General features: G+C 44.5%; 4 protein-coding genes across 4 annotated transcripts; 2 read left to right on the top strand and 2 right to left on the bottom strand.

Annotated features, from left to right (window-relative positions):
• The first annotated feature begins 452 nt into the window (after nucleotides 1–452).
• LOC139217207 (GTPase IMAP family member 8) lies at nucleotides 453–4,681 on the top strand. Its single transcript, XM_070848519.1, has 6 exons — nucleotides 453–883; nucleotides 1,707–2,262; nucleotides 3,214–3,311; nucleotides 3,413–3,544; nucleotides 3,788–4,378; nucleotides 4,475–4,681. Exons 1-6 carry the CDS (start codon nucleotides 853–855, stop codon nucleotides 4,546–4,548), a joined length of 1,482 nt encoding a protein of 493 aa, XP_070704620.1. The 5' UTR covers nucleotides 453–852; the 3' UTR covers nucleotides 4,549–4,681.
• A 3,475-nt stretch (nucleotides 4,682–8,156) lies between these two features.
• On the bottom strand, nucleotides 8,157–11,044 carry atf4b (activating transcription factor 4b). The gene is made up of 3 exons (XM_070848106.1): nucleotides 10,895–11,044; nucleotides 9,672–10,127; nucleotides 8,157–9,526 (listed from the first exon to the last, which is right to left on the bottom strand). Exons 2-3 carry the CDS (start codon nucleotides 10,021–10,023, stop codon nucleotides 8,541–8,543), a joined length of 1,338 nt encoding a protein of 445 aa, XP_070704207.1. The 5' UTR covers nucleotides 10,024–10,127; nucleotides 10,895–11,044; the 3' UTR covers nucleotides 8,157–8,540.
• Nucleotides 11,045–11,235: 191 nt separating this feature from the next.
• On the bottom strand, nucleotides 11,236–13,200 carry LOC139217314 (apolipoprotein L6-like). Its single transcript, XM_070848641.1, has 5 exons — nucleotides 13,113–13,200; nucleotides 12,930–12,995; nucleotides 12,741–12,780; nucleotides 12,410–12,464; nucleotides 11,236–12,138 (listed from the first exon to the last, which is right to left on the bottom strand). The coding sequence occupies exons 3-5, from the start codon at nucleotides 12,766–12,768 to the stop codon at nucleotides 11,397–11,399; spliced, it is 825 nt and encodes a 274-aa protein (XP_070704742.1). The 5' UTR covers nucleotides 12,769–12,780; nucleotides 12,930–12,995; nucleotides 13,113–13,200; the 3' UTR covers nucleotides 11,236–11,396.
• Nucleotides 13,201–18,104: 4,904 nt separating this feature from the next.
• Nucleotides 18,105–22,891, top strand: napsa (napsin A aspartic peptidase). The gene is made up of 9 exons (XM_070847244.1): nucleotides 18,105–18,247; nucleotides 18,595–18,748; nucleotides 19,186–19,309; nucleotides 20,074–20,192; nucleotides 20,361–20,560; nucleotides 20,730–20,852; nucleotides 21,144–21,288; nucleotides 21,386–21,484; nucleotides 22,114–22,891. The coding sequence occupies exons 1-9, from the start codon at nucleotides 18,180–18,182 to the stop codon at nucleotides 22,273–22,275; spliced, it is 1,194 nt and encodes a 397-aa protein (XP_070703345.1). The 5' UTR covers nucleotides 18,105–18,179; the 3' UTR covers nucleotides 22,276–22,891.
• Nucleotides 22,892–23,947: the final 1,056 nt, after the last annotated feature.

Below are 23,947 nucleotides of genomic sequence, written 5' to 3'. Positions count from 1 at the left end.
ATAGGAGCTTTTTATGTATTATGTAAGCTGTGGGTGCATGTCTTATATCAATATTTAAATTTATTCATGCAGTATACATCCCCCTCCCTGCCTCACAACATTTCTGTATCTGCAGGCATCATATAAATAGTTCTGTTTGTGCATGATGCAGCAGCTGGGGAATACATCCAGCTGTAAACAGAGTGTTCTCTCTCTCTCTCTCTCTCTCTCTCTCTCTCTCTCTGTCTATCCATCTATCTGTCCTCCTGACTGCAGTCTGCATACAGTGCCACACTGCTGCTGCTGCTGCTGCTGCTGCTGCTGTGTGATACGAGCAAGTGGGAGGAACAGCTTCCTCTGTTTTGCCTCAAAAAAAAAAAAAAAATGACGAGACATCTTCCTGGAGCTGCTGCAGCAGGGGTGGATTTGGCTTCCAGTCTCCTGCATTGCACAAGCTTTCCCCTCAGCTTGGACAGATAAATAAGACAAAAGACGGGGCGCTGGAAGACGAGAAGAGGGGAAGAAGAGCCACAAAGGAAAGGACGGCAAAGAGCCCCACTGGGGTGAGGGGGTGTGGAAGATACTAGATTAAAAAAAAAAAAAGAGGAAGAGAAGTTGAATGGCAGAGGAGGTATGAGGAGAGAAAGGCAGGCAGGGGTAGACAGAGGGAGCAGAAGATAGAGTGAGTTGCACTGCAGTAGAATGAGGGTTAGAGTGAAAGAGAGAGCCAAGCATTTGAGCTGCCAGCCTTTCGCACGCCACTCAGGATCCGTTGCTTTTTGAAGAGGCAAAGAAGAGGAATCCACCGTGGAGTCGAGAAGGAGAAGGAGGAGGGGGGCTGAGGAGGAGGAAGCCAGAGGTTCTACACACAAGATGGCTGCTGTGTCCTCTGCCTCTGACACTGGTAAGTGGGTTTTCATCCTTTGCTGCACACCTCGCTGCAGGTTCCCACCTCATCACCATTCATGCAGTGACACACAGCATCCGGGGTAAACACTCAGAGCCATTTCACGTTTGGATCCAGACGTCTATGATACCGGGAAACTGTTGCTTGAGACAACTTCCTGTGTTTAGCAGCTCACATGGAATGTGTCAGCAGCAGTAGTAACAGCGATAAATCAATTAACTTTCTCCTCCTCCTTCTATGGTCTCTCCACTTGTCATCCTCACAGAGCAGGCATCCTTCCTCTTGACCATCCCCTGAATATTCCTATTCCCCTGTGATGCCGTTTATCAAAACATGTATCTTCTTCGTGTAACTTTTACTCAAAGTAAATCATATTGTGTCCACATGCTGTTCTCCCTGGAAGGGGTCCAGGGTTCCTCCTCTCTGACCCAATTTTTCCAAAGGCTAAGGACAGAGGAACACAAAGAGGAGGCATGCTGGCTGGCTGGTTAGAGGGAGAGAAGGGGATAAGGACAAGAATGAAAGAGGAGGCAGTTAAGGAGAAGGGGTATAAGGTAGCAAGAGGCTCAGATAAGAGGGGCACACGGGGGAAATCTAAGGAGTGAGGACAGAGATGAGGGGGGGGGGCAGTGTATGAGAAGGAGAGGGATAAGGCTATGTGTTGCAGAAAGCTTGCACAAGTTTCCTCATTTCCAAAGAGCACTTTGGGGACTAGACAATACTTTAGAGACAACTAACTGGTGTGCCTTATGTTGCAGTTAGAAAATAAAATCAATTAATTCATCCTTATGGGGAAACTCCTGTCTAATCTATGTTTCAGGGGACCCCAGAGGCCGGCACCCCCCTGAGCGCAGACTGTTGATCCTAGGGGGTCCACAGTCTGGGAAGACTTCCACAGCGAACACCATCTTGGGGGACGAGGTCTTCGACTCTGGCACAGAAACAACCCACAGCAACGTGGGCCAGACGGAGATCTATGGCCGACGGGTCACCGTGGTCGACACCCCACCGTGGGCCATTCCCAGTGACCCGGAGGACAGCGTCGAGGCTGACAGCAACGACAACGCAGGCGCAGAGTCGGACAGCCCGGCACGGCCCCCACCAAGCCTTGACAGCGAGGGGCCGTGCATGGGGGCCATTCTCTGCCCTCCGGGACCCCACGCCATCCTGCTGGTGGTGTCGATCACCCAGCCCTTCACTGACACCCAGAGAAGGGCAGCAGAGGAGCAGCTGGGGGCCCTGGGCGGGGGGACCTGGAGGTACTCCATGGTGGTCTTTACTGGGGTGGACAAGCTGCCCAAAGGTGTCTTCATTGAGGAGCACATAGCGAACACAGGAGAGGCCCTGCAGTGGCTGGTGGAGAGATGTGGAAGCAGGTACGATGTCTGTCTTTCTCTCTTTGCCTTTGTCTCCCTCTCTCTCCTGTTTGATTTCACAAGAGCGTGCTCCAAACATGTCTGTGTCAAGTCTCTGTTAGTACCGTACAAGCGAAGCAATCACAAATAATTACTAAATCTTGCGGTTGGAGCATCCATGCAGCAGCAGCTCAATAGACAAAGTAAAGTGAATCATCATCAAGTGTGTTTACAGGTCTTGGGGAGTGAGTGATGTCACTTGAGTCATCATCAGTTAGGGATGAAGACTAAGTTTGAAAGTATGAAAAAAAAATCTGAAAGTGAGGAGTTAGAAAGAAGTGATTTTAGCCTGCTCCTCATCACTGTTGAACAGCTTGAGGCTACATGGGCCGCTACTGGCATAACACATTGATTTCTGCCATGTTGCGTCAGACATTAGACAGGCGGCAGGTTGTGACATGGAAGAAGAATGTGTGGAGTAAAAAAAGAGAATAACTCTTGTGTTGTTCTGTCTATTCTGAGTCGAGTTAGGACCCCTAATGGCGATCCAAATAAAGGATAAAGATATGTTAAGGAGTGCAACTCCTTTCAAACAGTGCATCTGGACACGTCTGATCTTTGAAACTATTAAATCTCGTTTGATTTAGTTTTGTGTTTCCATAAAAATTAATTTTTAAAGAAAAAAATCATGGTTTTTAGTAATTGATACATCTCATTTTCCTTTTAATGTCAGGCTTTCTCTTAAAAATGTAAGTCTCATGCCCACTATGATAACCCTAATGACATTATTATGACATCATCAGGGTTACTTTTTTTTTTTCTTCATATTTTGGAAAGCTCCCTTCAGAATACATTATACAACTGTTTTTTTTCAGTGGCTGAGTAGGACTCCTTGTGGTGAAGAAAGTGAACATTATATGTAAAACTGGTGGAGTGGTCCTTTAAACGTGCGTGTGTTTTTCCCGCCTGTAGGTACCACGCCTTTGATAACACTCGGAAAGACACGGAGGACAACACACAGGTCCCCGAGCTGATGGAAAAGGTGGAGGAAATGATCACTGACAACCAAGGTTTGTGATGCGCTCGTCGCACGTGATCTGTGCGTTCTTGATGAATACACCAAGTGTGTTATAAAAGTGTGTGACAGCATTTTATTGGCGCTGTGATGCAGGCTGGTACTTTGAGGTGAACGAGTTGATTTTGCTGGAGGAAGAGCAGGCCAGGAGGGCTCTGGAGGAGGAGAGGATGAGGATGGAGGAGCACGCCAGACAGAGGGAGCAGATGATCGGAGGCCCTCCCAGAGGTACCGTGTGTGTGTGTGTGTGTGTGTGTGTGTGTGTGTGTCAGTGTGTGTTGGTGAGTGAGTCATGCGGTAATAATGCCATTCCTGGGAAACTAGAATTGGTGTTCTAGAAAATAGATCGTTCATTAGCAGTCAATAAATATGTTCTGTTATTCCTAATGGTTTCCCATTCTCTCTCACTCTCAACATCCTCCTCACCATATCTCATTTTTGGTTTATCTTTGTGTCTTTCTGGGTTCACAGAGTTGAGGCTGCTCTTGTTAGGCTGGAAGGGTGTTGGCAAGAGTTCAGTGGGGAACGCCATCCTGGGCCGTCGCTTCTTCGAGTCAGGCCAGGAGACGGAGCTGTGCCTTAGGAGGCAGGCACTCGTATCCGGTCGTCGGGTCACCATTGTCGACACGCCGGGCTGGGATTGGTTCTCGGTGAGGCGAACCCCGAAACGCATCCGGCAGGAGTCACAGCGCGGAGCCGCCCTCCTGCGACCTGGACCCCACACCCTGCTGCTGGTCCTGCCCGTCGTCTCGTCGCTCACCGCCCGGAAGAGGCGAACGCTCCTGGCTCACATAGAGACTCTGTTCGGGGACAGCGCGTGCCTCCACACCATGGTGCTGTTCAGCTGTGGTGACTGGCTGGGCCGCACGCCCATCGAGGAGCACATTCTCAGAGGTGGAAGGGAGCTGCAAAGACTACTCGAATACTGTGGGAACTATTACCACGTCCTGGACAGTAAGACCCCCGGCAAGGACAGGAGTGTGTCGGTCCTGCTGGATAAGATAGAGGAGATGATCAGAGAGAACGGCGACAAGGCTTTCCTCCCCATACAGACCGAGTGGTGTAAGTCACAGTTTTAATTTCACATACATGTATCAAGGTTGTGTATGTAATCGGTGAAATTTCACGCCCTACGTATGTCTGTGTTGCATTTGACAGTGAGCGAGGAGAGCTCTTACTCGTCTGACAACACTGAGCCCGAGGATGACTGTCGAGGATGCCAGCTACAGTGACTCGATCGCACCAAAAGGAAAGTGGTCCGGCTTTTTAATCCTCTTGTTCTGAGTCTCCAATAGGCCCAAGCATCACCTCATGTAACTTAAACCTCATCTAGATATCCCACTGCGACTCTGAAGAGTTTTAGGGAGAACGGTTCGGAACAGGAGTCTCATCACGAGTAGCTCTTTAGTTAGAAATGTAAAGACCGAACTCACTGATCTCTGAGCAAAAGCTCGACCCCGGACTCGAAGAGCGACGAATGAGCTCGTGTGAGACTAAACGTTTGAAACACTCACCTCAAAACCAAGAGGAGGGGAAATGTTCTGCTTCTGCTTGAAGGGACCCGAGCTCGATCCCTGTTTATGAGCATGTACACAGACATCAACTGCTGCTAAAGAGACCCTGTTCCAACACTGCAGAGTAAAGAATTACTCCTCATTGTACTTCTGTTCAGACCACACTGATACAGGTTGAAGGCATAAAATCAAAACCAAATCGCATAAACTTATGAAGACAGTGCTATCGTGACCAGTCAGAGACGGTGGTAGGACTTTATGTGTGACTTTCACCATGATTATGATTATGATTTTACAATATAGTCAACTCCTTCTGCATCAAGTGCCATTTCTGTCACTCAGTTTGAATCAGGGTTTCAAAGAAACAGTTTGAATGCCAAACCAAAACATGACAACAGATAATCATGTGCACACAAAAAAAAAGGTGACTTGTGTTATACATACAGCTGCAGACATGAAACGTCCGGGAACTTTGTGATCTTTCACATGCGCAATCTAAAAATGATCCTCATTAACACTTGGTTAGTTTCTGCTCAGGGAGTCAGGGGTGAAATGGTTCCTCGAGGGCAAAATCTGGCACATTTACAGAAACACTGATTAGTGCTGATTCCTAAAACTGCAGACGTGAGTCTCATATTAATTTTTTTCTGCAAGTGTTTGCTTTAATTCGCTGGATGTGAAAGAGAGTCAGTGTTTGGTCCTCCCGTGCTAAAAAAAAAAAGATAAATTGAATCCACCTAAAGCAGTAAGTGTGGTCATTCTGAGCTCGCCTCTGCTGTAGCGTTCCGGCTGTAGCGTTTCGAGGAGCCCGAAAAAGCAGTTAGGCTGTATTGAAACTGTGTGCAGTTTCAGATCCCTGCGGAGCAGCTTGGACCGGCTCCGCTTCGCTGTTTCTGGTCATGCATCCAGTGCATTTATCGACAAGGTAGATTCAGCTACGTGCCTCAGCATCAAAGCCTGAGAGTGGGAGTACAGCCCTGCGGCAGGGCAGTATCCTATGGGTTACATCAAGCTTTCGCATGCTACAGAAACAACATAACCTCATCAACCATTCGAGCTCACATAGGGCTTTTAACTACCTTTTTCTACATCATCGAGGCATCTGTTCCTAACATCAGCGCCGATGTTTTGAAAAGATAAAATATATATATATTCAGCTCTCAGAGGCATGTTAAGACACCGCATGCAGATAAAACGAGTGCCTATGGAGTTGAAGGCAACCTCACTTCTTATTCCTCGGGCTCCAGCTTGAGCAAAACTGTGGGATTTTCTGACATCACATCGTTCTACTGTTACGACTGCAGAAACACGAACAAAACAAAACAAAAAAAAAGTGGAAAAAAGCGAACTCACGCTCTGAAAGGTACAAATAAATACATATATAATATGTGACCGATACCACTGCCATGCTGTAAAATGTTCTTTTATACAAATGACGTAGCCTAAGGAAGAAACCCCGACACTGCTCCCCCTGTGCTTTACTGACTGTGCTTCATCTAGTGGTGTAGGCTACCGCAGCACTTAGTGTGGCAAGCATGACTTTACAATTTGATATGAGGATGTTTCGAACATTCATTTTGGAGTCTTAGAGTCCCACCTCACCTGTGGATATATTGTATAAGCCCTGTATATTTACAGTGTAACATATATGTTTACATCTTGTGCTTTTAGCGAAGCATTTTGCACTGTATAAGTTCTACTCCACTTCACCGTAGCCAAAGTGACGTTACTTCCTGTGTGGTCCTCCCTAAAGTGGTGATTGCATCATCAGTACTTTGCTCATCCTCTGACAACAATAAAAGATATGGATATATTGTTGTGTATTTTCGGCTTTCATCTTATTATTTAACTTTCTTTTTTAATCTGCTTTGTGTACTTTGTCGTCATCAGCAGACGTCTGGGGGGGGGGGGGGTGTCACTAGGTAGCATCACTAGGTGGCACTGTAGCAGGCAGATATCTGTGCCACCATGCCCACAGGACACCGACTTCGAGGATAATAGTGCTGAGAAATGTGTTTTAAAAATGATGTGAATGAAGGCGTTTCGAGTATTATCTTCTCTCCTAGGGAAGGGTGTAAAAACAAATCCAAGATTTGGCTGCAGGCAAAAAAACAACAACTTTATTTTATGTTATGTTTTATGTTCATGCAGTATAAAAGACATCGACAAATTAATTTGAAGTTTACTTTGCATTGCATTTGCACTTTTACATACAGTACAGAACACTGTTATTGGTGGTAATTGTGGGGTTTTATTGATCTTGGCTGCCTTATCTGGTCATCGTTTATACTGTATGTCACTATGTTGATTGTTTTTTAAAAAAAAACAAGACTGTTCAGAAAGAAATAATCTTGAAAATACCCTGGATAATGAGGGCATTTGCATAGGCAGGATGCACAAAGTTAGCCAAGTTTTTTTTTAAGGGTGAGATGTTTTTCCTATTCTAAGTAGCTCTGCACCATCTTGACTCTGGCGACCCTCCAGGTATAGATCGTCCCTAAGCTATCTGGATGGGAGCCTGGACCAATTACAGGGCGCACACCTCGGGCCTATTGTAGGCTGAACGCACGCATTTTTGTTGGTAATATTGTTCAAACTGTCCCAGTCAGCACTCTCTTTCTTTCCCTCTCCCACATGCTCTTCCATTCTCTCACAGCCCATGAAAAATACAGTGTGTGTGTCCTTTAAAGCACACAATGTACACCTCAGCAAGTGTCTTAATGATCAGCAGAGGGACGACACCAAGACGCATTGTTTTTATCTGACTCAACTAGTTTCCCTTGTACATAGAAATGGCATTTTTATCCTCACATGACTGTCAGTTGATTGCCTGTCCTCATGTCTGCAGCATGCTGCCGGTCAGGCGGGCTCCATTATCCTCCTCCTGGTTTGTTTGTGTCAGAGGCTCCACTCAGGAGGACATCCACAGGCTCATTGTGATGTATTGTCAGGCTGGGAACGTGGACTGTTCAGGACAAGGTCACATTGTGAACAGACTGAGGTTTACTAATGTAAACTCTTAAGTTTACAGGTTATGTGCAAATCAATTGCACTGCAGCAAAAGCTTTTGACTTAGTTGAAGCCTGTGCTCTGGACTTTCAGGCCACCCACGCTGCTGCAGTTCATGTACCATAACTCATTTGAGCTCATTCACTGAGTAACCTCCTAGACAGTTTAACCACGCTATTATAGTAGCCATTATAATTGTTGTATACATTCACACCATTATAATTTGTAAAACAAGACCCTATGGCCCCCACTAGTCTACCACTATCCTTCCAAGATACATCATTGATGCCCAGAGGGAAATGACACCATGACTGCAATTATGTTTAAGACTCTTTATTAAGAGATTCATAATACATACGGTCCAGTTATACTATAATTCACAAACTTTAAAAAGACACCCTACTGGCGAGGAGGTCCAGTGATAGGAAAAATTCACATACATTACAAGAAACTGCAGACAAGCTAGTATACTGAATGGAAAATACTTGTTCCCATAGCGCTACTCTATACATAAATGTATTCTATATTTAATACCAGTATTAGATATTGGAAAAAAAAAAGGATGTTTTCAAGCATCAGTTTTACTGGCTTATGCATCCAAGTCATGCGGTGTGGACAGAACACATCATTTACTGCTGAGCCCACTTTCTCAATTGTCACTTCATTTTACACACATCATCTGTCATTGTTGGGTCCAACCACTAGGAGTCAGCACTAAGACTTTTCCTGGCCCTGGCCAGGCGGACCTCGTCCATCAGCTCTTTGAGGTACTCGATCTCCCTGGCCATGGATTCAGCCTTCTCCTTCAGCTCCATGTTCTTCCTCTCCAGCCGCGTATGCTCATCAGTAAGCGACTCCTGCTCAATTTTCTTCTTCTGCCTGTAACGGGTGGCAGCCGTCTTATTCTGCTCCATCTTCTTCAGTTTCTTGGCCTTTGGTGCTTTCAAAGCTGCCTTTTCACCTGCACCTTCACCCCGGAGGGACTTGACTTTGACACTAGTGGAGGGTGGACTAGCTATATATGAAGGCTCAGGGTACGGTCTGCTTCTGGAGGACCTTGGTGGTGGGGAGGAATGAACGACCTCTGTTGTGGTGGTTACGGTCGTGGTGGTGATGGCGACTTCGTTTTTGGGGGCCAGCACGAGGACGATGCGGGTTGGTGAAAGGGAGAGTACGAGCCTCGGGACCTGAGGGACGACGGACGCCATCACTGGCTTCACGTCACTCTCCAACACATCCACTTCACTCCCCAGGTCCAGGGTGTAGGCTGGGGAGGAGGGAGAATCAACTGAGGGGGAGGAGGGGTCTGGAGAAACAGGCTCAGATTTGATTTCCAGCTCCTCTTGTGGCTCTGGGACACACAGGAGAGGGGTGGGAACATCCTGATCATCAATGTGGGATTCTGGCTCATCCACTGTGATGGGGAGCAGCTCTGAACAGACGGCAGGAGGAGTAGGGGGAGGAGAACTTGGAGGAGAAGCAGAGGGAGGAATTGAGAGGGCAGAAGTTGAGACAGTGGGCAGTGGGAGGGAGTCGAGCTCCATGGGGCAATCAAGGGAGGCTAGGAGTTCTTCTGGAGAACTGGGGGACTCTTGAGTAGGACTGCAGGAGCCGATCAGAGAGTCCAGGTCAAACTCGCTCAGATCCACCTGCTCAGCCATCCAGTCCAGGTCACCTAACATATCCTCTGTGGATGCAAATCAGGCATTTTGTTATTAATGAGCTTGGCTTTTCCTCCATTACACTGACACTGGTTGTGTATGTCTTAATATTTAATGTTATTAAGAGTTTACTTTCTAATCATGAGTACAATGTTATTTCACAGTCACTACCTTTGCTGTCATCTGAGACTGCCTGTCTCAGCTGATCAGGGTGGCCCAACCAGGGGAGGGAGAGCAGGTCACACTCGGTCCCGGATTTGTCCCCAAGGAGGACGGCCGGCGGCGAAGGAGGAGGAGAGTAGAAGGGAGGAGGAGAGGAGGAAGAAGACAGTGATGAGGAGGTGAGGGGCGACACAGGTGAAGTGTCCCCCACCAGTGAGGTTCCTCCTCCTTCCTGTTGTTCTTCTTGGTCAGGGTGAAAAGATAGGAAGCCCATGCCGTCAACCATGGGAGAGGAAGGTCCCAAGAGAAGGGCCTCCATGTCTTCCAGGCCAAACTGTGAGTTTGTCATCATCATGGTCATAGTGGCTGTTGTTGGTCACGAATGGGGTACGTGACGATGCCGAGAGGGTTTCGAACTCTTTTATGCTGTCGAATGCAGCAGTGGTGAGGGTTTCCGTGTAGGACCTGAGGATGAAGAAAGAATAAGCCATTTGTTGTGAACATCTGAGCATAAATATTGTAAAAATAGTTAAAAGCTTATTGAAAGATTTGAGGATTTTAACGTTTAACAGCCCAAGAAAGCGCATCGAAAATTATGATTGTGATTTGAGAAGGCACAGCACATTGAGGCGCAACACTGCCCCCATCACTGCAGTGCACCTGCTGCAAAACACGTGTTTCCACCAGTCTTGTGACTATGACGTCAGCACGTCTCCAAACAAGCGTCACGTAGTGCGTCATGCAGCCTCGCTATAATAAACAGCCACACTTTTGTCCCCATCCGCCCACATGAAGTCGCCATTTTGACACAAAAGGAGGAAACGAACCATTTTCCTACTGCCACGTCGACACTCAAAAGACCGTCGTGATAACACTTTAGACTTATATAAAAAGGTGGCAACGCGTCCCTACCGATCATTAGTGACATTTAAGCCAACCATAAACACGGTATTTCATATTTATGTCCTGAGTTACGTCATCTCTACAGCTAGTGCTGTTTTTAATTAATTGTATCAAGCTATTCGACGTTAAAAATAAAAAATGATTCATGACAATAGTTGGACTAAATTGAGCATTTTATTTTATTTAATATAGTCTTTCAATCTTAAGTCTCGCGGTACCGCCAGGCTGCGGAGGCACGTGGATATCACAGGCCAGACAGCTGTCGGCCAACAACACCCGCCTGCATTTGTTATTTAACAGTCACTTAAATAACTAAAAATAATACTTACGACATGTTTCTGAATTAGAAGTGGCTCAGTGCACTGGTTGGATGCACTGTTTTGTTGGCTGCTGCTGGGTGGCGGCACACTTTACACTGCCATTTCGACCAATAGAGCGATGGTCAACAATGCTGCTTCTTGGTTTGATGCTCCTCAGGAAGGAAAATGGCGCCGGCTGAGGCGGAGTGTTGTTAAAGAGCTGCAGCGAGGACCGGAGGTATCCTTCCGCAGAATCACTCCGCCTGTGATTATCGCCTCTGTCATCCAGAAAAGTAATCACGGTGCTGAACTAGATCAATACAAGACTCCTTTAAAGCGCAGCGAGTGTGAGATTGATTTCAGTGGTTTTATTTATAACAGTCATGAATGGTAGCAGAACTCCGATCTTGAACTGGCCTTAAATACTGGCTTTATTAACTCACACATTACAAATATAAAATGTTTATTTAAATATAAGTGGTAATTAAGGCATTTAATTACACCAATCACAACCTCCTGAAACAGATCTCTCTCACACACACTCAATTTTACTGAACATTTCCCACATACAATTCAGGTGATCGAGTTCATCCTGCAGATTTAAAGCCAGCAGGCGAACTCTACCAGAAAATTTGCTCTTATTCGACTTCTTCAGCTTCTGGCCTTCATTTTCTGTGAAGTACTGATCCATCTCCTTAGCAAAAGCCTGAAGCAGTCTCTCAGACGACAGGCCACCTGTGCGTGCTCCAGAGATGTTGTCCAGAAACACAGACCGTGACAGATGTGCCACCTTCATAGCGTCGGGCTGGGCTCCTGCCCTCTGCAACCTGGCAATGTCGTGCCTTCGCAGCTCGTTCATACCAGAGAGGATGAAGTCCAGACAATGTTCCAGGTCAACAATATTTGCCTTATAATCGCACACTAGTTTCTCAACTGTCATCCTATTCGCAATCGTCTTGTTGGCCTTGGCAGCTTGGATGCCTATTCCCCCAGCTGTCGCCACCATGCCAGCACCAACTGCTGTGGCAATCAGCGAGGCCCCCATGGTCATAGGGGCCAAGGCGATACCCAACACTGCTGTCACCCCTCCTACAGCGCCTGTGGTGCCTCCAGCAACGTTGACGGTTTTGGTCTTCTTCTGCATCTTGTCCAGGCTGCAGGAGATGGAGCTGAACTCTGCGATGGCGTCCCGCAGGCTTTCGTTGCGTTTCATCATGAGAAGGTTGTAGAGACGCAGGGCCTTTCTCACATTCGTGGCTCTCTGACTGAATGATCTGCACGGAGACAGTGACAGAATGGACTTGACGAAACTTTGTTTCTTCATCCAGGTCATTTAGATAAATTGGATATTAGTCATGAAATAGTTTAGCTCATTGAGTTCTATTATCACATTTAAGTTGTTATGCAAAAGGTCGTGTCGTAATTAGATATTTAGGACTGGTGACCAGAAAACTGCAAGTGTTCTATCCTCTATTTTTAGAAATATTGCAACATGAATTGCACCACAGTTCACAAAGACGAATTCATATGTTTCCGTGCGGTTACCTCATTTCCTCTTCTATACTGAGGCCATACACTGACGGAGCCATGAAATCAGATTCTGTTGGAGTGACAGCACAGAGAGATCAGACACTGCACACTCGGTCTGGCTCTCTTTCACTGAGGACACTGACATTTTTGTGCAAGTATGCTTGATTAATTGATTTACTTAGTGCACATTTCATCTGAAATTAATTAATACACATTGATGGTGGTCAATATAATATAAAGATAAAGATAAAAACGAAAAACATGACACACACCAAAGGTCGATGGTTCTTTAGGCTTCGGAAAAACAATGCAATATTTATCTAGAAGACTTTTTTTTCTTACTTACTTGACACTCTTTTCAACCATCTCAACATCGTATTGACGTCCTGAGGAAAACAGGATATTTTCTCGTCAGAAACCGTTGCAGAGGGTCTATTTATCAATGATACCTCTTTGAAACTAGTTCTAAATTAAACGATGATAAATTACGGTTTATTTGCAGGTGAAGGAGGGGAGAAGATGAACTGAGCCGTACCTCCGTGTCCTCTGCGGCCTGTTGATGAGAAGCAGAACGCTGTCTGGAACCCACTGTCGGCCTCCCCTGAGTCCAGCAGTGGTTAATGTCACAGATTAGTGAATCAGAAAAAAATAAAGCATACCATTGTCTAAATCTACTGAAACATGTGTTTGTGTGTAAACTGTGCACAGTCTCTCTCACCGTCTTATCTTCTCTGTCTGGCAGAACGTCCAGGTAGGGCCGATACTCTACATCACTGTACAGTGTCTCAGATGGTCTCCCTGTTGGAGGCGGGGGTGGCGGGTGGAACTTTGGTGGTGGTGGTCTGGTCTGTAACACACAAAATAATCCTAACAATAATTTTATCGACTGTTCTGCGCAAAACTGCAACAACAACACATCTCCAGAGAATGCTGTTAGTAAACTGATGATGTATAGCATGATGAAGGCATGATTTTAACTGATGGGCCTTTTTCACAGAAGACATTTTGACCTGTCACAGTAGGGAAAGCACAGGTTTAAGAAATCAAATGAATGATGGCTGAATTCCATTTTGCTGCTGTAGATTCAGGGTGCTGGCAATGTGCATGTTATCATGCCACTGTCACGGCTAACCCGTACACAGCCATCATTTATGTTGAGTTTAACATGTGCTTTTCCTATTATAACTGCTACCCTAAACATTTAGTCATGCTAGACTTTGCTCTACGTATGGCATCATCGTCAGCCTATTCTACTGACTTTTTCTCTAACACCATTATGAGATTCACATTTGTGGTTTTGGAAAAAAAAATTGTTAAATCTGTGCAAAAAAAATGTAAAAAATGTAGCCAAAAAAAAGGCTGACGTCTGACGTAATCAATTTTCCATGACAGCCTGAAAAATAGATGTTTGTCTTTTGTTGCTGTTGCGCCACCTGTCCACACACAGCTCATCACCTGTGGCTGTCTCTGCCCTGCAGTGGCTGTCATACCTGTGGAGGTGACGTCTCATACACTGCAACAGAGCCCTGGAGGGAGGGCTGCCCGAGCTGGGGTGGAACTGCAGGTCTGTCTGTGGCCTGAAAATCAAAAACGTTCACAATGTGGTTGCATGACGTAGTCGAGTATAAGCAAACCTTCGAATGTGTTTCAACATTTCTTTTTGTGGGCTTTTATGCTGTTAAATGTTGAGTTGGACAATGGATAAGAACACTGTGGCTGTTATGCATGACTTAGCTTCCTGTTTACTGCTGTTTACCTATGTAGCTCTATCCAAGAAAATATTAACAAGATAGAAACAAAAATTCAAGATTTGACTAGTTTTAGTCAGGAAAAGATGAGTCGATGTCTAGCTATATAAATATTTTCATAGGTAAGGTATTTAGGCCTTCAGATGTGTCTGAAGGAGGCTAACGTGATGCAGCTCATTACCTCGTATTTTAGCCTCGGCGAAGGTGATCCGTCATAATTAATGGAGGGACGAGGGGGCCGCGGTGGAGGAGGAGATTGTGTTCTCTCAGTGCTGACAGCGGGAGGCTTGCAGAGAAATTAAGAGGGAGGAAGTAAAATATTATCTCCCCAAGTGCCACAACAATCAAAACCCTCACAACACACAATGTTTGGAAAAGTAAAAAGAAAAAAATGTCCATATATATTAAGGCTTTTGTTGGCAACATTCATTTTGAAAGTCATTAGTCATTAAACCCATTTAAGTCGCAAGAACGTTGTGACATGGGCAACATTTTAAAGGAATAGTCTGGCATTTTGGCAAGTGTTTGATTCCTTGCTGAGAGTTGGATGAGAAGATAAATGTCATTCTCATATGTGTCTGTTCAATATGATGCTAACAGATGAAATGAAGCTCAGTCTTTTGTTTGAAATATCACCGGTCTGGGAGGAGGACAGACAGGACGAGGCCTCTTGTAGTCTGCAGGGTATTCACTGAGTTGGGAACTCTGATGACAGAAGTACACAGAAACATTAAAATATGCTATCAGGAGCTAATCTTGCTGATATAATCACCAAGTGGCGGGCCTGCTGAACGTACCACTGCATTGGTTGCACTGCTGGTTTTGTCTACAGAGTCAGCGGTGTCGTTACTGGCGTCAGATGGCGCCTTTGGTTGTAATTTAGAACGAGGACGAGGCACAGGCCTGATTTTCACCTCTGACTGACTTCCAGCTGTACCAGCAGGCTGACAAAAAAAGCACAAGTGAGCAGACATTTCCAATAACTGTTATCTAAATTATACACTCTGTACCAAAAAGTGATAAATATAGATATGATAACAAGAACTTCACCGTTGATGCATCTGGGTCTTCGTAGGTAGGCTGCAGGGTATCATAGGAGATGTCGATGGCGGACTTCATCATACTTGTCCTGGGGGGTTTGGGCGGCTATGGGATTCAACAGTGACAGAAATTGTCTTTCTACTTTTAGAAGAACTCTTAAGAGCAAAGGCTGCCAAACAGCCAAGCGCACTCTATCACTGCGCCGTCCTCTTTAACTGAGATGTTCTTTTTGTCTGGTTGCTACCAAGGAAGTTTCAGGCTTCTAGTCACATTGATAGTTTAGTTCCTGGAGCAGTTTATCTCCACACATGACTGCAGGAGTGTGAGAAGTAATCTCTCACGAAAATCTATCATAGAGCTGCAACGTAAAATCTCATGATTACCACACATATCCTACATGAATCAGTAGACACACACTTACTGTCTGGACCAGCTTTGCTTGGTTAGCAATCTTGATTACAATACTTTGAGCAGGAGACCACTATTGAAAATTTGTGAATCGTGGACAAGTGTAATACTGTTTGCCAAGAGTTATTAACAACAATAATGTTCCTCTCAGGGTGCATATTTCATCAGTTACTCATTGTGTTGATAACATGTGCTTCTCTAATGAGGCTTGTGTTGTAGTCTGTTGAAAACATGTGGACATTTGTTTGAGCACTGACATTATAGTGATACACTAAGCATTTCAAACACACCACTCGTTTGTTACCTTAAAATGTCGGTTTCTGGACTCCCACATTGTGTCATAGATGCTCTGATTGTAGATTTTAGTTCTTTTTCACAGTTTTGGCTAATAATGTACAGAGCTTCAGATATTATCTGAATGTACATGTTGTTAAATATTATTATTAGTAGTAGTGGTATTATTTGTATCATTATTATTATTATTGAATAATACAGCTCCTTATTCTGAGTGTACATGTTGTTATATGTTATTATTGGTAGTAGTAGTAGTGATAGTAGTATTATTAGTATTATATAGTACAACGCCTTACTCTGAATGTACATGTTGTTATGTTATTATTATTAGTAGTTATTATTATTATTAGTAGTAGTATTATAAGACTCTGGACTCACCTGGTGCAATAATTTACCTCTGTGTAATAATTTGTAATAATAATTTTTAATACATACTTTTTTATATATTTATATTTTTTACTTTTGTGTTTGAGGTTTATTCTTATTCTTTTGGAGCTGTGTGTAACAAAAAGCAATTTCCCCCTGGGGATTATTAAAGGAATTCTGATTCTGATTCTGATTCTGATTACAGTCATGTATTGAATGAATTGGTTGTACCTACAAGTCACATATGAGGTGCCACACTGGCATGTTTCTGAGTCTTTGAATGAGGCTGGTGGAAGAAACAACATGGACATGAAGTTCACAGACAAAAGCAGATACACCCTAAGTTGTTGTTTGTCATGTAAGCCCGCCCGTCCTTTCAGCCCAACTCTTTTCTGAAACACGTAGAAAGAGACGATTCTTACCATCATGGTCCACTTTAGGAGTTCCTCTCTGGTTCACTAATCCGTTTGATCCTTAAATTGTAGATCCAGCATAAGAAATGGCTCAATAATTCTCCCATGTGTTCACATGCCTGCGCTCCTGTCAGGCCACAGATGCCACAGATGCTTTGTTCCTCTGTCTCTGTCCTCCAGTCTGAATAGATCTAAGGTGTGATTTTCCTGCAGCGTCATAACAGAGAAAAAAAGTGTGTGTGTGTGTGTGTGTGTGTGTGTGTGTGTGGGAGAGGATCCTCGTTATGCAAAAGTTCAGCATAAACGACCAGTGGATAAAATATGTCAGCGCTGTCATTCAGACATCTACACACACACGTAAAAACTTCTCGTTTCAGCTAGGAAGACATTGCATTGATTTACATTTATTCCCTGGAGACTTAGTCCAACCTTAAGCATAGCCACTGCACGCCAGACTGAACCCTAAGCTTAACCAGGAAACAAGCCTTAACCCTAAAGTTTAATGTTTTGCCTCATGGAGACCAGCTTTTCTCACTGTCAGCAGCTAATTGAGCTCAAGTCTGATTGATGATGATGGCGCGTGTGTGTGTATGAATTTTTTGTGCTTTCATAAAGCTTTTGTTTTCCGTGTTGTGGTATTTCGCCCCAAACTTGTTCAACAAGTCAAGCGAGTGGCTATTTTGAAATCCTCTCTACGACTGCTTTCATGCTCTGTCATTGTTTTGTGTCAGAAACGTTGGCCTGGATGACTCATCTTGAATTTTAATTCACTGTTTGGATCTGAAAACTCAGAATTCATAATTACTCATTATTACCGAGAGCTTCCACCCCATGGCATATTTCGTCTAACCTACAATTGGATGGCAACAAAGGAAATGTCGAATCCAGTATTTCTAAAGCTTGGCCCGTGTGATAGTAAAAACCTTGACCACTATTTTTATTAGAATTTGTTTCTCCGACCATTTGAGCACCCCTTTAATCGCAGGTTACATCTACGCCTTTAATTTGGTGTGTAGAATCAGACAGGAGTTTCATTTATTAGGCTTCTCAAATGCAACAAGCTCTTCACTAAAAGTGCAAGATTTGATTAGCAGGGCCAAAGGCAGACTCACATCGAATGATAAGGTTTCTGGACTCTGTGAGGATAAAGATATTCGACTAACTATTTGAGGAATGTTTTATTTATTATATGTTTTCTCAGCTGGATTTTTTTTCAAACATTTACACTACGTGTCCAATCACTCATGTCTCCATCACAGCACACCTCGTGACCGCTCACAGACCCGGTTCACCGGTGTGTAATGCGAAATGATGGCCATCCTCTTCAACCAATCAGAGCACAGTACCGATTATTCTCCTCCAATCACCGAGCGACAAACCGGCGGAAACCGAGTAAATACGGACATTGCCGAAGCGCTCTCGCATTGCTTTCTGCGTCAGTTGAAATAGTGGTCTGTGTTTGTGAAACTGGTGTCGGAAATTAGAGAAAAGCGCGTTATTTCTGCGGGGACCGACATGACACGGCTGCAGATATGTTGTATCATCGGGGCGCTGCTGATGATTGAAAGCGCCGCCATCATCAGGTAAATACTGTTTATCGGCCGATGCTGCCAGTCAATATATACATTTCAGGTTAAGTTACACAGATAAAACACGCTGCTTTGAATGCAGATTATTGCGTGTGAGCGTTAACTTCCGTGTTTGTTTTGTTGTTTTTTGTGTGTGGCATAATTAGCCACACGTGTTTCCATTTAAAATGCGTCCGAAGTGCAAAAGTACTTCCCGCAGATTAAGACACACTGGTGCAGTCCCAGTGATCAGCACGGTTTGCATAGTTTCGTTAAACTCGGATCGGAACTCTCTGTACCAGGAAGCACGAGCCTTTACGCGCGCACCTGTGACATTTAAATCCAATGGTGTCTCATTGCAGAGTTCCTCTTCATAAAACCAGGAGCGTCCGCCGCCTCATGAGCGACAATGGGATGTCTGTCGAGGAGCTGCTGGCTTCGGCGAAGAGCACCGGAGCACCGGGCGGCTCCCCCTCCCCTAAAGTGCCCGTAGAGAGGCTGACCAACTTCATGGATGTAGGCCTGCATGATGGGTTTTGTTTCTAAGTCATATTTCTGCCCCCTCCTGATGTTAAAAGTGTGGTTGATACTGAGAGAGGGCTCCTTTAGTTGGAGGGAGGCAGCTTCTAATAAGTCCAGATGTGCAAAGCCTCCATCACACTAATCCAATTGTCCCCTCTTCCATTAAATAATTTAGAATAAGGCTGACATGGGGTGAGAAATACAGTTTTCTCTGTTTGTCCTTTAAATTTAATTTGACTCTCATGGACAAAGATGTCATTCTCAAAGCTCCAATAAGGAATCCTGTCTTTAGTTATGTTGCAAGTTACGCTTGTGCATTCTTACTTTAAGTTTTTGGTCCAAAGCTGTGTGTGGAAAAACGCCTGCTTAATCTTTCTTCTGATGCAGATGTAGGGGGGGGATTTTGACAGCAGACTCTGTCGTCTCCTCAGGCCCAGTACTACGGGATGATCAGCATCGGCACCCCTCCGCAGGAGTTTACTGTGCTGTTTGACACCGGCTCCTCCAACCTCTGGGTCCCCTCTATTCACTGCTCTTTCTTCGACGTGGCCTGCTGTGAGTTTGCTTCTTTTTTGGGGGAGAAATGATCCACTGTGCTGTACGCGTGTCTGTTGACTACTTCCTGGAAAATGTTCCCTGTATTTATCCACCAGCGGTGACTACAAATATCACACTTGTCCTCGCTATTCTTTTAACAGTTTACCTAAAGTATGCATGCAAAAGTGCTGCTGTGTCATTTCCATTAACTGTTGTGTATTGCGCACACACAGGAATGTATAACTTAACTGCTTAAGTAGGACAGAAGTTCAAAAGAAACAAAGGGGTGTCCCGTTTAAGAAAATAATAGGAAGTAGACCTAATGCATGACCTCAATTACAATCTAAAGGCCTAACACTCTTGTCATTGTGAAAGATGCGTTGTCACATGATAGATTCTCTTTGGCAAAAAGAGTAAAGTGTTGAGACTTAAATTTAAAGCCCTGGTTCTTTTACAATAATTAACTGTACATTATTAATGGTAATCTTAATTAATAGTCACCGTTTGGAACTCTGAAGAGTGTACAGCCTAGATTAGACAGATTAGTTGGCCCCTGGACACAGACATCATGTACAGTACAACACCCCCCTGCCTCTCCTACATAGGAGCAAGATCCCCCCCCCAACTGAAAGAGACTCAAAGCAACATTGTCGATTTGTAGTGGTTTTGCATCTTTGTGGTCCCTTTTTTGATTGATTGCCTTTCTGAACTGTGTAGTCATTTCACACAGACTCTCTGATACTAACAAGATAACTGATGGACCGTCCTCTCTCTCTCTCCAGGGCTTCACCATCGTTACAATTCTAAGAAGTCGAGCACATACGTCCAGAACGGCACCGAGTTCTCCATCCGGTACGGCAGAGGCAGCTTGTCGGGCTTCATCAGCGAGGACACTGTCTCTGTTAGTTTGAGACGCACTCACTCACATTCCCTCCCCCCCACACGCTCACTCACGTGGCCCTTTTCGTTTAACTGCATTCCTCAATTTTGGTGGTCACGCCATTCCTATCAACCCATTAAAAGACTTGTGTTTTCTACTGACCTCTCCCTCTCTCTCCTGTGCTCGCAGGTTGCCGGCCTGCCTGTTCCCGGCCAGCAGTTTGGCGAAGCAGTGAAGCAGCCCGGCATCACATTTGCAGTGGCACGGTTTGATGGGGTCTTGGGCATGGCCTACCCCTCCATATCGGTGGCTAAAGTCACCCCCGTGTTTGACACGGCCATGGCTGCCAAGCTGCTGCCCCAGAACATTTTCTCTTTCTACATAAGCAGGTTGGTTTCTGACCGAAGAAGCAAGAAACAAACAGACATGAATAACACAAACTAACAAGACTTGCTCTGTATGGTCACAACTGTTGGTCAGAGAGTGGTTAATTCAGGAACTGTGGGGTTTTCGCAGTCCTGAGTCCGGAGTTTCACTTCTGTCCGCTTCGTCTCTTAGAGACCCAGCAGCAACAGTAGGAGGAGAGCTGATGCTGGGTGGGACAGACCCACAGTACTACACCGGTGACCTGCACTACGTCAACGTCACGCGAAAGGCCTACTGGCAGATCGAGGTGAACGGGTGAGAAAACCCCTTCTGTGGCTTCATTATTACAAGGAACTGACGTCTTGGTTTACACTTTCCGTTCCGGTTGTCATGGATGCGTTCCTTTTACCATTGGGGAGTGTTATTTCCACAAAGCAGGTGCACACATTGAAAGGGAAATCTGTGTGTAAAATCATAGTTTTAAATTGGCGGTTTTCTCCGTCTGCAGTACGATAGCATGACAACAAATCTCTACGCAAGTGTTGGAAATAAACCGATGCCTCTTGTCTCTGCCCCACCCTGCTGCCCCCTCTCCATCCCTTCCAGAGTTGAAGTTGGCAACAAGCTGACTCTTTGCAAAGCCGGTTGCCAGGCTATTGTCGACACGGGAACGTCCCTAATCGTCGGCCCCGTGGAGGAAATCAGGGCGCTGCACAAAGCCATCGGCGCTCTGCCCCTGCTGATGGGAGAGGTAGAACCAACACACGTCAACAAAAGCACCAACTATTAAGGGCATCGGTCATGTTATTCCTACGCTTGCTGTAATATTGGCTCTGTATCCTCTCTAGTACTTGATCGACTGTAAGAGGATCCCATCTCTCCCCGCCATCTCTTTCAACATCGGAGGGAAGATGTTTAACCTGACTGGAGAGGATTATGTCATGAAGGTACACACACTCGCGTCAGAGGGATGACATTCACTTTAATTTCCATCACTGCCAGTTATTCAAACTAATTAAAAAGTGTAGTGTTACTTTTAAATGCAATCCAATACAGTAGCCATGACACTTTTTTTTTTCAAAGCACTTTGACTGATCTTCTACAGCTGCATGAAGACGCTTCAGTCTTTTTTTTTTTAAATGTTCAAGGCCTGGGGGTGGAGTATTGGTATTTTATTTAGGTTTCCAATATTGTGTCTTGGGTGTATGGAGAAAGTTCGACATAACATTGCAGCGGCCTTCTTTGGATTAAACTAAGTCAAAGTCACTGATACTAAAGAATAGGTTGACATTTTTTGTATTTTAATACGATTCTCCCTCGTCCTGTATGTACATTGAAAAACTTGTTGGTTATTCTAATTGTTCGTACTCCATACATTATGTCAGCTGAAGTAAATGCTCCTGAGCAGTTTGACTTGGCTGAATTAAGCGAGTATAAAGTCCCTTTTTAGTGCGACCAGTAGCTTTCATGTGCACGCGAGGATGTGAGCGCTGTCGTAGGGGCACACAAGTCCGTTGGCTTTTTTTTTTTTTTTTTTTTATAGATTTAAATGTCTACTTTTTCTCCTTGGCTGCAGGAGTCTCAGATGGGTACATCAATCTGTCTGTCAGGCTTCATGGCCATGGACATCCCGCCCCCTGCAGGCCCCCTGTGGATCCTGGGAGATGTATTCATTGGAAAGTACTACACTGTGTTCGACAGGAACGCCGATCGTGTGGGGTTCGCCCCTGCCAAGTAATTTACCGATCATTGATTTGTAGGAAATGTTGCAGTGTATTTCAAGCGGTGATTTTGACTGAAACGACCACACGCTTCACCAACAAGGTTATGTTTGTCGGTTTTTAATGGTGGTTGTGTATCACTGCAGGGCCGTTCTTGCCATATACATTATCTCACATCTGCTTAGAATAATGCTGTTTACGCTCAGCATAAGTATGGATGCTACATTAAAAGCCATTACCACATTTAGTGAGGAGCGTAGAGGATTTCTGCCACTGAACAAAGGGACTGCTTCACTCTGTTTTCTTGCACTTGTCTGTGAAGCTGCTTTATTTTTCCAGTTTGAGTTTCATCTTTTTGATAAGTTTCATTCAACTAGAACTATGCACTTCAATGTATTTTGTGCTGTTTTGTAATTTCGACGCTTTGGAGGAACAAATGCACCTCCATGGTTTGGATGTAACTTTGTTAACTCCTAGCAAATAACATTTTCAGCTTCCAAAGTCTAATAATGGATAAAATTAGAATTGGGGCTGCGTTTGAACAGTGAAGGTACCTCAGGATGTTTCTTTTAACATGCCTAATATGTATTGTAATACCAAATGTCACTTGAATAAAGCTTTAAATGTCTCGAACTGCGTGCTTCCTTGGGGGGAACAAAGATGAACCTACAGAATGTCATTTGTAACATTTAATGAAGTATACAAAGTGCTGCATCGTTCAACTCCAGAGCTGAACTTAAAAAGTGGGGGAGGAGGGGAAGAAAAAAAAAAAAAAAAGCTGGGGAAAATACACAGCATGCAACACAGCAATATGGCCAGTATGCTCTCCACAAGGTAGAGGTAGTATCTACTTTGGGTTTCATTTTACAACGATATTACAAGTGTGGCACAGTGACTCCCCTTCCTTCAGCACAGTAGTAATTTGTAGCAAATTAGGTCTGCAAAGGAAGACGCTTAATATGCACACAAAGAAGGTCCACTGTGGGTTCACTCTATACGAGTACATCCAGAACAAAGCACTTCATGAAGGACAATTAGTGGGACTGAATCAGTGCAAATAAATATTCAACTCTTTTTTGGTTACAAATGTACAATAAATACAAAAATATTCACCTGTTTGTATCATTTGGATGATTAACTGAATGCACAGAGGAACTATAAACCACCTAAATCCCTCCATATTGTACGCTAGACAAAATGTAGGTTAAGGACAGAGGGGACACTAGTTCCACATCACTGCATTTTCTTTCCCCCATTCTAAGGCTAAAAGTGTCAACGAAAAGCAGCCATGTGATTATTCTGGATAATGTGTTTTGGGTAGTAATTCAAACAGAGACACAAACTCCACCTGCAATGCAGTGATGGTGAACTGAGCTCCACTGAGTATCAGGCTAATCACATATCAGAAAGAGGCTTTTATATAACAGGACCTGTGAGTAGATCCGCCTCAATCAGATCATGAACTAAAAACAGATTAGCACCTGTAATCTATTACTATACACACAGACTTGACAGTAGTGATCATCACTACAGCTCATGCCGTTGTTTGGTGCCATATACATCATGTACAGGGCCACAACTGACCTGCAACACCCCCACTATATTGCATTAATCCACGTCTGGCAACCTACTCTAGACAGACAGGCACCTCTAAGTTAATCTGGGTTTAAGGTGGATTTAAAACATACA

Source organism: Pempheris klunzingeri, chromosome 17 (assembly GCF_042242105.1).
Source record: "Pempheris klunzingeri isolate RE-2024b chromosome 17, fPemKlu1.hap1, whole genome shotgun sequence".
Taxonomy (NCBI): domain Eukaryota; kingdom Metazoa; phylum Chordata; class Actinopteri; order Acropomatiformes; family Pempheridae; genus Pempheris; species Pempheris klunzingeri.
This window is presented reverse-complemented; position numbering and strand designations above follow the sequence as displayed.